At 32.0% G+C, this 15,392-nt stretch overlaps 3 protein-coding genes across 4 annotated transcripts; 2 read left to right on the forward strand and 1 right to left on the reverse strand.

Moving 5' to 3' along the window:
• Positions 1–262: 262 nt before the first annotated feature.
• On the forward strand, positions 263–7,414 carry LOC112045182 (coiled-coil domain-containing protein 112-like). 2 transcript variants are annotated; one of them, XM_024081272.2, is made up of 9 exons: positions 263–657; positions 2,619–2,737; positions 2,856–2,987; positions 3,882–4,074; positions 4,155–4,282; positions 4,367–4,478; positions 4,895–4,937; positions 5,191–5,397; positions 6,466–7,414. In XM_024081272.2, the coding sequence occupies exons 1-9, from the start codon at positions 372–374 to the stop codon at positions 6,503–6,505; spliced, it is 1,260 nt and encodes a 419-aa protein (XP_023937040.2). In that variant the 5' UTR covers positions 263–371; the 3' UTR covers positions 6,506–7,414. The 2 variants fall into 2 exon arrangements, with proteins under 2 accessions (XP_023937040.2, XP_052743755.1); XM_052887795.1 differs by lacking the exons at positions 4,155–4,282; positions 4,367–4,478.
• A 2,455-nt stretch (positions 7,415–9,869) lies between these two features.
• Positions 9,870–11,123, forward strand: LOC112045185 (tetratricopeptide repeat protein 19 homolog, mitochondrial). Its single transcript, XM_024081277.2, has one exon. It carries the CDS (start codon positions 10,143–10,145, stop codon positions 11,118–11,120), a length of 978 nt encoding a protein of 325 aa, XP_023937045.1. The 5' UTR covers positions 9,870–10,142; the 3' UTR covers positions 11,121–11,123.
• On the reverse strand, positions 11,117–15,153 carry LOC112045186 (peptidyl-prolyl cis-trans isomerase 5). The gene is made up of 4 exons (XM_024081278.2): positions 14,873–15,153; positions 14,106–14,313; positions 12,668–12,852; positions 11,117–11,744 (listed from the first exon to the last, which is right to left on the reverse strand). Exons 1-4 carry the CDS (start codon positions 14,963–14,965, stop codon positions 11,616–11,618), a joined length of 615 nt encoding a protein of 204 aa, XP_023937046.1. The 5' UTR covers positions 14,966–15,153; the 3' UTR covers positions 11,117–11,615.
• Positions 15,154–15,392: the final 239 nt, after the last annotated feature.

Raw genomic sequence — 15,392 nt, forward strand, 5'->3', positions numbered from 1 at the left:
AATAATTGTACTTCCGATACCCTCTCTCTTTTGCTCTGGCGACTGGTCTATTCCATAGAGTAATATTCCATGGCCGAGACAAAGAGGATATTAATTAATGAACGGTAGTAAATATATTCATCTAATGAATGGTAGTAAAAGACTATTGCATGATTTTTTCGGTTTCGTAGTTTAGGATTTACGTAGAATTAAATTAGATAGATCGCTCATTATGTTATCCCCAAAGATTATAATTATTTTTTTAAATCACTACATTCTCCTTAGTCCTTAGTGACGTTCTCATGTTTGATCGATATTGGTAATAAATTATTTGATAACGAATTATATTTGCAGAAGATATCGCTTCATTTTTATGTAACAAATAAATTGTAATGAGTTCTTTGAGTTCTAATTCTGTAAGTAGTAGAGGTAGCATATCTGATAATAATTTTAGTTCACAACTAAGAAGATTAAAAATACAGGAAAGTGTGTTATCAGCCAATGTAAATAAATGTTTTTTATTGAATTCTGAAGAAAATGATGGTTTTAAAAAAAATAATAATAATACATTAATGAAGAAATATATTTCTAATCTGAAAGACAACTTTCAAGAAGTAAAAAATTTGTTCGAAGAGATAGCTCTTCAGACTAACGACCAACAAACCTTTGAAAATACAGGTAACTTTTGATTTGATATTGTTTTATTTATTTAAAAAAAAAGCACTTTTACTAAAATATTTGATTTTAAGTTTGAGTAGCAAATTTTAGCTTATTTTTTCGTTAAAACATTGCTTTTATAGTTTATGAAACTTCAGTGAATGTAGTGTTTTCATATACATTTTCGACATTAAATCACTAACTTGAGTGCCCATCTTCACTTTTTCTTAAGGTGCCTCTCCGACTAGCGAAGGTTGGCAGTCAGATTCTTGAACTCGTCTCTATCCTTCGCGAGGCGAAATAATTGTGCGGCGCTCGCGATCCCGGTCCACTCTCTGATGTTTCTCAGCCAAGACTTCTTTCTGCGACCAACGCCTCTTCTACCAGCAACCTTTCCCATCAAGATGAGCTGTAGAAGCTCGTATCTCTCGTGTCGTAGCACGTGCCCTAGATACGCGACTTTTCTCGTCTTGACGGTCTGCAAAAGTTCACGCTTCTGATTGACGCGTCGCAGAACTTCGGCATTCGTCACTTTGTGAGTCCAACTGATAGCCAGCATGCGTCTAAAAGCCCACATTTCGAACGCTTCTATACGTTTCCTGATGTCCTCTTTTACTGTCCAGGCTTCACATCCGTATAGAAGTATGGGCCAGATGTAACAACGCAGGAGTCGAATGCGCAGAGGAATCTTAAGACTGCGATTGCAGAGAACTTTTCTCATTTTGTTAAAACTACTTCGTGCTATTTCAATGCGAGTCTTAACTTCCTGATCGCTACTCCAGGTTTCATTAAGCCACGTACCCAAATATTTGTATTTGCGCACTCTCTCCACTTTTTGGCCGGCTACGTCGATTTCAAGGTTATCAATATTTCTTTTTGATATAACCATGAGTTTTGTCTTTGAGATGTTCATCCTAAGACCAGCTTGCTCACTGTAATCATTTACACTGGTTACAAGTTTTTGAAGTTCTTCCAGAGATGAGGCAATAAGAACTGTATCGTCAGCGTATCTAATATTGTTAATGTTTCTGCCATTAATTTTTACTCCACAGTCCAGATTTTCAACTGCTTCTGCTATGGTTGACTCGGAGTATAAATTAAATAGCGTAGGTGACAAAATACAGCCCTGGCGAACTCCCCTTTTAATTTCAACATAGCCTGTTTCTTCATTATCGACTCGAACCGTAGCTTGTTGATTCCAGTAAAGATTCCGGATTATACGGATGTCCTTGTCATCTAAGCCGACATTATGTAATATAGCAATAAGGCGGTCATGCAATACTCGATCAAAGGCTTTTTCGTAATCGATGAAACAAAGAAAAACGTCTTGCTGCATGTCTCTGCATTTTTGCACCAGAACCTGTACTGCAAAAAGAGCCTCCCTTGTACCCACTCCCGCTCTGAAACCAAACTGACTGTCTGCAAGTTGTTCATCACATTTGGATCTAATCCGTTCGTGTATGATGTTTAAAAATACCTTTAGAACTTGACTCATAAGACTGATTGTTCTAAATTCATTGCACTTTCTCGCATTGGCTTTCTTAGGGAGTGTAATGAAAGTTGAGGTTAACCAATCTTTTGGTAAATGGCCTGAATTGTACACGGAGTTGAAAAAGTTAACTAGCACATCAATGTTTTCCTCCTCGATTAATTTTAGTACCTCTATGTGAACATCATCTGGGCCAGTCGATTTTCCAGTTTTAGCTCTACTTAGGGCCTTTGTAACTTCATCCTTTAGGATTGAGTACCCATTATTCAAGTCACAAGGCGCAGCCAAACTTCTGGAGTCGTCAGCAAACATAGATGAAAGATGTTGCTCCCACAGGTGTTTTTTCGTTTTAATATCTAAAACTGGATGGTTATATTCGTCAGTGAGTTGGTGTGTGATATTTTTATGGCCAATGAAAGATTTTATTTCTCTATGCAAATTAAAAGCATCATGTTTGGTATCTTCACTAATATATTTTTATGTTTTATTTTAGATATAGATGAACTAAAGAGAAATATCCTAGAACTAGAAACAAAAATAAGAAACATGAAACAATTTATTAACAATGAATTAGAAGTTTTAAAAAATGAAGAAATTACTCTAATGGAAAAGGTATGGTTTATAATGTGAATATATAATGAGAAAAATAAAACTGTTATGCCAAAAATAAAACTGTACCTAATGTTAAAATAAAAATGTAACAGTAAAATAAATTAATTTCTATTTTTAGCCGGAAACTTCGCATACATCTATAAATGAAGGAAGAAAATCGATGAAACACAATGTAACTCAACGAAAAGGATATAACGAAATTGTACCTAGCCCAGTACGAGTTATAATTAATTCGCCATTTAAATGTTTAGTATGTATTTAATTTGTTGTGCTTTTCAAACTTTCGCTTTCCTCTGAGAAAATATATCAATATTTTTTTATTAGAATAATAATCATTGTTAGAGTAAGTGCACCAATTGATGTAGTTTTTTAAAGAACGACCTATCGAACCAACTATTAGCGCAGGGTAAGCACCACCCCTCCCACGGTCGCATAAGCATAGTTCGGACTACTTTAGTATTTTAGCCGAGTACTACTATTTTAGTAGTCCGAACCCGAAATAGGCCTTACTCGCTTGCAGAGCGCCGCGTACGTATTTACGGGAGCCTTGCATTAGAATGCTAACGCACTAGACTGGTTAGACGGCTTTTCAAAAAAAATCTCCTGTGATCAATGATAACGTAGGTGTATTATTATTTTTTTATAAATATTAATTATATTGATAGTCCATATTTTTAACCATAAATGTAACCACTTTATGCAAATTCACAAAAATGACATATTTTGGTAACGCATAATTATAGATCTGTTCAAAATGAATTATTTTTGAAACTATCTTTAAAAGCTGATAAAATTCCAAGTCCATAATTTTTGTACTTGCTCTACTTATCTGGGAATTAAGGATGTCTTTTCTAGGGGTACATTACAGTAGGTGCTATAATGCTTTTCCTACGCAAGTTAGCGGTTTTAAAGAAAAGTAAAATAATTATAACATTAACCGACAAAGTGGCAACAGATGTGGGTAAGCGGTAATAACCGAGCTTCTACTGGACTCACCTTCTGTTAATTCGTTGGTATAAAATATAAAACTTTGTGTGCAATCAAATAATGCAACCGATTTATAGATAATATCTAAATGTATGAAAAATAGTAAGTATGTAGGGATAAATAATTGCATAATTAAAAAAAAATAATAAAATTTTAGGAGGTGCAGCAATTTCAAGATTTTATGAAGAAAAGTCCAAATCGGTATGGTGGCTGGAACGAATACAATCATAACATTTTTGTACAAATTTGGAATAAATATTATGGAGAAAATATAATGATCGCAGTAAAATCAATTGAAGATTCGTTTTCATATCAAGATTTCAAGGAAGAGGTCTTACAAAAGGTCTCAGGTAATCATAATGCGATTATTTTAATTGAAAAAAATTTGAATAATTGAAATGAAAATTTGTAAGACTTTATATTATTTAAGGTACTAGTTTGGATTGTATTGATTCACATAGTAAATGGTATTCTGAATACCTTAATCTCAAAGTAAACCAGCAAAAAGCTCTTAATAAATGGAGGGAAAATAAAAGAAAAATTAGGCCAACCCGAAAGGTATATTTTGTTTTTGTTCTATTGCTAGTATCAAATTATTATTAGGTATAGTAGCTATGATTAATAAAATTTTATGCATTTAAGGTTCCATCGATACAAATCGAATCTCCAAATAATAGAAAAATACAAAGTTCGCCAAATTATGGCTCTGCTTTAGACCGAAGTGTTGGCAATGAAAGAAACCAAACACAATCTGGTATGATATACTAAAATTTAATAAAGTTTTCGTAAAATCGCTTTTTAAGAGTTAAATATCACAATGATACTAGCGGACGGTCATATAGGTATGTGTGTCCTGTAGGATATTGGTAATTTAACAAGTGTGTAAGTAGTTTCAAGCATTGGCTCGAAGATATTAACGGATGTAACAGCTTAACTCTGTAAACGGGATGGAAATCATTTCAATGATATTTCGTATATGCTGTACTGAACTATCTAGTTCATGAGTACTTATATAAACGTAGGTGCCTACCTAATTGAGTTAAAGTTCGTATTTAATTTATAAAAATATTTTGACTGTCAAATAGTTTTGAATGAGTCCTTTTTATACCTACCTCATACATATTTGATTAAAAATTATTAATTATGACCTTGTCTTTTTTACCATTTTAGATACATTTATCGAAAGTAGAGTGGACGAAGATGACATTTATAGGTAAGCACTTTTCACTACCTCTTATTATATTAGATTAGCCTCAGCGATGCTGAATCTAGCAGTTAGCTCTGTATCTAGCAGTTGCTTTAAACGGCAATTTAAGGATTTTTCGATGACATACCTATTTACCTAATATAATATGTACCTAAGTATCCAAATCTTTGTGCTTGTTGTAGGTACTTACTCATAACTATGTAATTAATAATGAAAATGTGTTGTCTGGTTATTTTAATCATAATTTTACGTTTTGCAGATATCAGAAATACAATTCATTAAATGCTTTAACAAAAACTGGCAATGAAAGTACTTCAGGAAAAGGTCAAAGTGTCATTAAAAAACCAAAAATTACGAAGCTAGATATAACGAGATTACTTAAACCTACTAAACAGATGTTAATAACTCAAAAAAGTGAAAAGGGGACTTACGAATTAAACAAATGTGTAGAAAATATTGCCAAATTGTAAGTTACATTACTACCAAATCTATATATCCTAGGAACATGCAAATACGTAAGGAAATATCTGGAATTATTTTACAAATTAAAAGACATGCCACGAAAAATAAGCGCGTGATCGTTTATCAAACTTAGTACAGTCAAAGTTCAAACTGAAAATTTACAGTATCTGCCTGCGCAAAATGTGCATAAAATTTTCAACCACACTTATTCATTAAAGAAAAATAAAATATTAATGATGTTTAGTACTACTATAAAATTAATGACTTTTTGACAGAAAAATAATACATCAGCCTCTCTACTAGTTACAACACCCTCACCTCACAGAGTTCCATTGTAATCATTATATAATTAATCGCGTGATACTCGATATAGACTTTCGACCCCCTTCGCATATTTTTTATATAATAAATAGTCCACTAACTCTGACATGAACAATTAATATTAAAAAATCTCTATGGGGTTAAAAAAGGGGTTGAAGCTTTTTTAACCCCATAGGGGTACAATTTAGAAAAATCTTTAACGACATTATTTTTAGTATTTTTTTGGTCATACATACATCAATTACACAGTACAGTACATATATCAATTTTTACAAATGTAACTTGATAAATTAAGGACCTTCCATACAATCCATATTAATTTAGGTTGCATATTAACCCCTATTTCGCCCCTGCTGATGTTATTTTTGCGACAAAAAGTATCATATTATAACCTTCTATGTACTACGGTTTCAAATCGTCTAAAGTTTCAAGTTTGAATTTATTCAGCAGTTTCAGCGTGATGCCCGGTCAACAAAAAACACGGACAGACTAATAGACAAAAAATAAAAGTTTTGGCTTTAGTATCGATCGATTTTCAAAATATCTTCAATGTACAGAATTTGACCTGTTGCAGTTTTATTTTAAGTATAGATTTAATTTATAACAATATTAATTTTTTTTTTATATAATGAAAATGTAACTTAAATGAATAAAAGAATAAGTTTGAAAAATTCAAAATGAGAAAATTTTCTTCTTTTTTTAAGAAAAGCTTAAAAAGAAATAATATTTTTTATTTTTTTTCATTTTTCAGGCGTACGCCATTATGGAGATTGAATTTGCGTGAATACTGAGAAGCTGTCATCCAGTTAGGACTACAGCTAGAGTCCTTTTCATGAAAGAAGTCCTGCGGCTAAAATCTGAACTAAAATTTACAGCGCTTTAAACAAATGACAATAACACCGCCAATAACAAATGACATGACTATGATATTAGCACTTCGTCTGGGGGACTTCTTTCATGAAAAGTACTTTAACTTGATAGTTGATACTTTATATTTTGTTCTATAAGTAGGACTAATAAGTTCATAATGTAGATAAATTGATCTGTTGAATGTTGAAAATAATATTACTATCTAATTAAATTAATATATTTGATAATACTCAATCATATAGTTGTGGACACAAAATATATTTATTGGTGTTAAATAATTTCGATGTGTGTTCCCCTAAAAAGTTGACGCGGCAATTTTGTTCGTGAATTTGGGTGCGATACGAGTCTATATGTATTTGGTCCGAGGTAGACGTACATACAGAATGGAAGTCTGTGTTCTCAGGACATAGAGAATTTGACTCAATTGATATGACTATAGTCAGATTGAGTAGGTATTTTAAACTATGTAAACAAACAAAAACAGCTGACTCAGGTTTGCTCAACATTTTATCATTATTTACGAATATTATCATGAAATAAAACTTCCTGTGGTAAACAAATATTTTTTTAATTTTATATTCCTATATAATATATCCTGTTATTTATCAAACAGATAATGCTTCACTTATATTAAGGGCCGTAGGCAATAAAGAACTCTTATAGTTTTGTTTCTTTATTATGTAGAAGCAAGCATAAGGTTTCCTCGACATATTTAAACACATTAATCAAAACGGTTTTCTCGGAGGACGATAAGGGTGATTGATTCGTACGTTTCTTTTTTGGTGACGGAAACAATAGCAACGCGGAATAACTGCTCCGGCTAGTACCAGCTCCGGTTCACTAATTTTCGTACTAAACTAAATAAAATTAATTAATTAAACTGATAAAAAACCCGACTGCATAAATGATAAAAAAACTGAAAAGAAAAAAAAAGCTCAGTCCAGAAGTGTAGAAAACAATTAGAAAACAGTCGGGACCTATTATATTGAATAGAATTTCGTCTACATTTTTTATTAGGTCCCGACTTTAGTTTGATCAATTTTTATATCATTTATGCCGGGTTTTTATATTTGTTTAATTAATTAATTTATTTCACACTTTTTAGTTACGATAGATGGTGAATTTCGGATTTATTGGTTACGTTTGTTACAAAGTACGATAATGTATACCTAAGTCCAACCGAAATTAAGTAAATATTCAAAAAATCTACGCAACCCTCGGTGGCCGAATCCGACTCGCACTTGTCCGATTTTTATAATCAATATATTTCTTTTAGTCTATTTTAGGTGTTTTATAACTACACTTCATAAACCTCGCACCTTATAGTCGTCCGCCTCGCGTATTATGTATAGACTTAATTAATATTAGAATTAATAAATAACGTTTTCCTAATTGTAGTTTTTTTAACATGGCCATGATATACTATTTTGAAATTCTCACAAAAATCCCTTGAATTTGATTCGCATGTTGAAATATTCACAAAAAAAAAAACTTCACCCCGATTCTATAACGTCTCACAGTCGTCTTGTTGGTTTTTTTTTCTAATTTCACCTATCTAAGAACACTTGGGTTATTAAAACAAATCTAACGTTATCTGAATTACGTAAATCCGTTCAACGGTTTGGAAGATATGAGGTAATAAAGAATATTACATACATACATACAAGATACGCGCGAAAAACATAACCCTTCTTGCAGTCGGGTAAAAACAGTAAACAAACAACAAATAAACTATAATTAACAATAACAACGAAACGAGAACAAAACGAAATAACAAAAATTACAAGGGAAGAAAATACGCACGACAGACTGGATTTAGTTAAAGAATCATTAACGAATACTGATATATAAGTAGGAGTATTAGTCATAGACAGCAAATAAAGTAGTGTTCTGTGCTGTGAAGTGTGAACTGTCAAATGTCAAATCTTCTTTCACTTATTAATACAAAATCAAAAAAATTATCATAGTATATGGTAATTCTGCAATAAATGAAAGGTTAAATTCACATTAAAATAAAAGAAATCATCGTTTTAATTACAACTTCTTTCTTCTTTTGATATGAAAATACGACATTTATAAAATAATTAAAGTTATAATTTAATTTTATAAATGCACATTTAATACCCATAAAACTCAATATCTTTATTTTTCATAATGGTTTGTGACTCATGTCTGCTTGGGTTCTTTTTATGTCGTTTGTATTGTTTTTGTGCAAACTCTATATATTTAACATAGAGGAATTAGAAATGGAAATGGATCGCACCCAAATGCAGCAACAAAATTGTCTGTCGTTTTTGAAGGGTACGAGGTAAACTCAGTCATCGATAATATTTAACAAAAATAAATAATAAAATATTTAACAAGAATAATATAATCTGTACACAGAATATTAAATTAATGGATCGATGTTTTGCTGTTTGTTCGTTCGTTAGAAGAATAGTATCTATTTTTCTTTTAGATATGCTTGTTTTTATTACAAATTTATTATTTATTATAATTATGTTTTTGATGACCTCCGTGGCGCAGTGGTATGCGCGGTGGATTTACAAGAAGGAGGTCCTGGGTTGGATTGGAGGTTTTCTTAATTGGACCAGGTCTGGCTGGTGGAAGGCTTCGGCCGTGGCTAGTTACCACCCTACCGGCAAAGACGTACCACCGAGCGATTTAGCGTTCCGGTACGATGCCGTAACCGAAAGGGGTGTGGATTTTCATCCTCCTCCTTACAAGTTAGCCCGCTTCCATCTAAGACTACATCATCACTTACCATCAGGTGAGATTGTAGTCAAGGGCTAACTTGTAAACAATAAAAAAAAAAATCTTAGATTGCATCATCGCTTACCATCAGGTGAAACTGAAATCGAACGTCACGTCATCTTTTAGTGAATTAGAAGTTGTTGACCATTTTTCATGCCATTGAACTACTTACTACACAAACCGGAATGATTAGGGAGTTTTTTCAGTCGACGAAAACGATTACAACAATGAAACATCGATACGATATAAGTATACACGCGTTAGATCGTTGATTGATTGACAGAGAGGTAACGTCTTGCGAGGCAGGTCCTTCTATAATTAGTCCAAGATAATTAATTAATTGTATGTGAATCCGGGCTCAAAAGGGCTAGAACCCAGAGCCGTAAAGCTTATTATTAAAAATAAAATGTATGTAAATCGAAACGAAAAGTGTCGCTTAAAAGAACCTTTTTGAGTAGTATTATTGTTGTGTAAAAAACCTAAAGTTGTGGACTATACGTAAATCAAATGACTATCTTTGCCGTTTGTGACTGACACTGACAAGAGTGACAAGTGACAGGCGACAGCAGAATCTAAAATTCAAACTTTTTACTTTATTATAGTATTGTTATTTTGTAATTTAGAAATAAAAAATAAACAAAATCAGATGTTTCTGTTTACTGTTCAGTAAAGTTAGTAAGCCCTATTAAGAAATAAAAGTGCAATACATCGAAGAAGCAAAATTAAGCAGTAATGCAAGCCTATAATCTTATGTAACTATTGCGGTTCGTCGTGCCGTATTGGTATAATATTTAATTTTATAGAATGACGTCGAGGTACAGATATTTCTGGAGAAGATTTATGCACATAAATTTTAACTACAAACTAGTTCCCCATATAAAGTTAAATAAAACACAACAGAATGGCACTCTGCCATGCACAGTTGGTTTCTCGGTCCTAACGTTGTTGGGATTTGAAAAAAAAATGAACGCCGAAGACGAGCTCATTTTAACGATTAAGCACTGCATACTTTTTGTCCAAAGAGGTGAGTTTGACAAAGCAGAACAACTTCTACATGTTGCACTAAAACAAGCACAACAAATTAGTCACCAACTGGGTGTAACGTACATTTACGACGTGATGGCGAACTTAGCTCTCGAAAGGGAACAGTATGATAAGGCCAAACGACTATTTATTGCGGTAACACAGAGAATTATGGCAGACGGGGCCACTGAGGATGACCTTCGTGTTATACATATTAGTGTTAAGTTAGCAAGAATTAGTCATATGATGAAAGAGTATTCTACAGCGCAACTTGGCTTTGAATGGTGTATAGACAAACTAAATAATGCTTACAAAAAAGATCCTTCAGAAGACAACACAAAATTACTTGCAATGGCAGAAGATTGGTATGGTCGGCTGTTTTTAGATAACAACAAAACTGAAATAGCTTATCAATATATGAAGAAAGCCTACGAAAGAATGAAAGATTTAGTTGATATTGATCAAGAGCATCTAATCATACAATTAAATGACCTGGGTACTGTTTGTGATCTATTGGGCAAAGCTGACGAAAGTATAGAATATTATTCAAATGCAATTGATCTTGGCAAAAAATTTCCTGATATGCATGACTTGGGTGCAATGTACGTTAACCTAGGAAGAGCTTACATAAAGAAAAACATGTTGGATATAGCACGAAAATCATGCGGACAAGCTTGGAAGCTAGGTGTCACTACAAAAAATAATGATGTAAAACGTGAAGCAGAACTTTGTATACAAGAAATAAGAGGCATGTCTTAAATACATACTTGTTTTATTTCAATGTAAATTATTGTTTTACATATGAGAAACCAAATTAAAATTCCTATAACAATAAACCTTTGTGGTACCCTGTGAATTATAATGATTTTAATGAGGTCATGCCATAAAAGAATACTGGTTTTTCATAAAACATTAAAAAGTTATACAACTGACTTAAAGACTCATATGTTACTTTATCTTTAATCTTCTTTTACATACTGTTTAATTTAATGAAAGATACGCAATTACAATAATATTATTTAATTCTAATAGTTTATCAACAATAAATTGACAAGTTCTATAAAATTATTACACACACTGGACTGAGAGGATCATTTACAAAGATTTTTTTACTATTAACATTATATTAAAAATATATGCAATCATACATTGAAATTTAAATGCATTTGAAAACAAATCATTTCAGAATTATATGATAAATATACATTTATGTCTTACTATTTATATTGCTTAACGATTTAAAATTATGCAATGTTATTGAGCACTGTCCTTTGTGACACTGAATGGTTCTGCAACTTCTTCCACATGAGTATCAGTAATGACAACATCCTTTACTGGCTTGTCATTTGAAGTGGGAGTCTGCTCAATTTTACGGACAACATCCTGTTGAAGATAAGATTATTGTAATTCAAGTGTGATATATATGATTTTTTATGATATTTCTCTAGTTTAGATAAATCTATACATATTATTAAAGGATCTTGCTTCTCTAGATACGTCTATGTGATATGATAAACTCGTAATAAGGCTGCCTTTGCATGTTAGGTTTCATTTATAATGTTTTTTATTTATAATTGTATTTATAAAAGTATTTCTTCTAAACTACTGGACAGATTTTTAGTTTAAACAAATATATAGTCATCCATGAGAAAGATTTAGGTATAAATTATTATTATCTTAACATAAATGTGTCTTTTATATAAAAAGTTCCACATGGGTGAATTCACAGGGATATGAAACTTACACAATGTCCAACAGCACAATCTTTAAGTTCATGGAACATTTTAGCATGTGTAGTAATTAATAACATATTAGTAAGTTGTAATAATAGTTGTCTAGCATGAGTCATGTGTCTTGCAAAAACAATTAAATCAGTAACAATGTTTTTTTTGTTTCCCTTGACTACAATCCCACCTGATGATTAATGACTGTGCAATCTTGAATGGAAGCGAGCTAACTTGTAAGAAGTAGGATCAACTCCACAGCACCCCTTTCAGTTTTTACATGACATCATACCCGAATGCTAAATCACTAAGCGGCGCATCTTTGAGGGTCCTCCCCACCAACCATACCTGGACCAATTAAGAAAATCAATCGGCCCAGCAGGGGATCAAACCCATTCTCCATCTTTTAAATCCACCAGGTCAATGTTATACCACTGTGTCACGGATGCCGTTAAATTATGTGAATCGTATAATTTATCAACAACATTTGAGATGAACATATCAATATGTTTTGCTTATATTTATTTATGATAAATAAGCTTATAATTTCAACACAAATAAAGTAGTACAAAAAATACATACCATTCCATTCAGTACTTTGCCAAAAACAACATGTCTGTTGTCCAACCAAGGAGTCTTGACTGTTGTAATAAAGAACTGAGACCCATTGGTATCCTTTCCAGCATTAGCCATCGACAACCAACCAGCTCCGTAATGACTCAGCTTGAAGTTCTCATCTTCAAATCTGTCACCGTAAATGCTGCGACCTACAAATACAAATTTAAAAATTAAACACAACTAGCGGACGCCCACGACTTCGTCCACGTGGAATTTAGTTTTTCACAAATCTAGCAGGAACCATTGATTTTTCTGGAATGAAAAGTAGCCTATGTGTTAATGCAAAGTAAAATTTATTTAGATTCCAAATTTCAGCCAAATCGCTTCAGTAGGCGCAACACCAAGGAGGAACAAACATACACACTTACACACAAACTTCCGCCTTTATAATAATAGTGTGATTACTTATATAAATTAACACCTAAAAGATGTGTTTGTTCATGTAGTCATGGCAAGTCAATGGGCATCTATTAGTAAACATAATAAAACCTTTTATTGTTTCTACTACATGCCAATTTAAAGGTTTGTTATATTGGCTATTATTTTTATCAGATCAATTATAGATTTTAATTACATTCCAAATTAATCCACTAATTGGTAATAATAATTTTGTTTTTGTAGAAATCTTTCAATAAATAACATATATGAGTATCTTATCATGTTATGTAACGATTGAAGTGTATGCATGTCAATAGAATATAATGCCTATAAAATACTTGAAGTTCAAAAGAATGTCAAATACTCTTCAACACTTCAAATTTTTTTTTCAAGCATCTTGAGATAGATAAGATTATTTTAAACAAAATCTCTCCAAATATTGAAAACAGAATCATATTATGATTAAAAAGTTCTTTATTTTAGCTGATTTTTCTTTAAATCTGGCTCATCTACAAAATATTCTTGAGTATATTAAAGTTACAATGCACAAAATGACATTCACATATAAATATCCTACCTATGATATGGGTATCGTCAATTATCTGAGAAACTGTACTTGATTCATCATAATAAAACAAAACTATATAAATAGGTATTATATATATATATTTACTTACTTACAATTTAAAAATTAATCAACCTCAATTTTTATTTAGTCTGTAAGGTGCATAAACCTACAATCAATTCATCTAAAATAATCCTTTTCTAACATTACAAACATAAAAGTGAGTTTGTTTGTTATTTACTACCCTTTACTCTTTTCTCAACTAATCAACATGAAATTTTGCATTCAGAAACTCTGTGTATCACAAAAATTTTAGATATCAGCGGTAAAGTAAAGGCATGACGGCGTGTTTTATGTATGACCTGTGCTTAGCAATACACGCAGCTAATTTACATCAGACTACATTACAGTTTGCATTAGACTACATTAGCCAAAAAATTGTAAGGAAAATATGCTTACCGCCAGTACCATCACCCTTGGTAAAGTCGCCACCCTGGATCATGAAATTTGAAATAACTCTATGGAACTTGCTGCCCTTGTAGCCTTCGCCTTCAGGCTTTTGTGAGAGCTCAAAGAAGTTCTGGACAGTTTTTGGCACAGTCTTGCCAAACAAACCAATCTCAATTTGGCCAATGTTATCTCCGCCGATGCTAATGTCAAAAGTGACCTGTTTGAAGAGAACAAAACATTCATTTTAATTGTTTATTATATATATAGAGATAATTAAATTGTTCTAGATAAGATATTAAAAGGTCTACTACTATCAAGTTCTACCATTATAGAAAGTTTTTACTTACTATAATTGTTACTAAATGGGCTAAAATTTATCTTATTTTAGTAAATAATACCTGTCTATTATTATTAATTTATTTCTTGGCCTTAATCAAAGTGTCAAAAATTAGCTGGTGAATTAAGACACCATGATCAGAATCCATCTTAATTGTTCAGGTAATTGAAATAGCAGCTTTGATTTAATTTTGGGAGGGTAGGTGAAATATTTATTTATATGACTGCATAAAATGTTGTATGTGTGCTACGTGTGCCGCGAGCGAGTTTATAACGGGAATTTCAACACAAAGAAAACTTTGCATCTTGACAAAAAGTTGGGAGGCGTCACAGCCACAAGGTCAGTGACCTTATAAATAATAGGATCATAAAAAAAAGAATTGGATGTATTTATGAAATACAATTACAATTTAGTTGTAGATAGGTTTGGTATAGTTTACCTTATGAGTCACTTTGGGACCTTTGGGTGCATCCGCAGACCAGGCAGTGGATGCAATTAGAAGTATTCCGAGCGTAGTCGCAAGTATAGCCATGATTATAATTAATTTGGTTTTGAATCTAGTAATCTTTAATATTTTTAAAGCTTTTTAGAAATAAAATTAAGCTAATTGTAAAAATTAGTTAACGAAGTAGAAAATCGTCAACCGGCACCGGCAAAAACATCACAAAATTGAATGAAAAATGATGAAGTAAAAATTAAATTGAAAATTGTACACGTCAGTTGCAAAATTACCATGAATAATAGAGCAAAGTAATGTCATAGAGTGGTGAATGAAAACGAACGATAGGACTAACCACACTAGCAATATGGAATCCAAATTAACCGGAAAAATAACTTTAATATTTTCTTATTTTTTTAAAGGCATCTTTGATTAAAGAAATAGAAATTAGAAACTACTTCCTTGGTCTAGTGTTGCCTAAACTCTTTGTTTTGTCTCCGGAAGTTTAAAAGGCTATAAC

The sequence above is a fragment of the Bicyclus anynana genome, chromosome 20, assembly GCF_947172395.1.
Source record: "Bicyclus anynana chromosome 20, ilBicAnyn1.1, whole genome shotgun sequence".
NCBI lineage: Eukaryota > Metazoa > Arthropoda > Insecta > Lepidoptera > Nymphalidae > Bicyclus > Bicyclus anynana.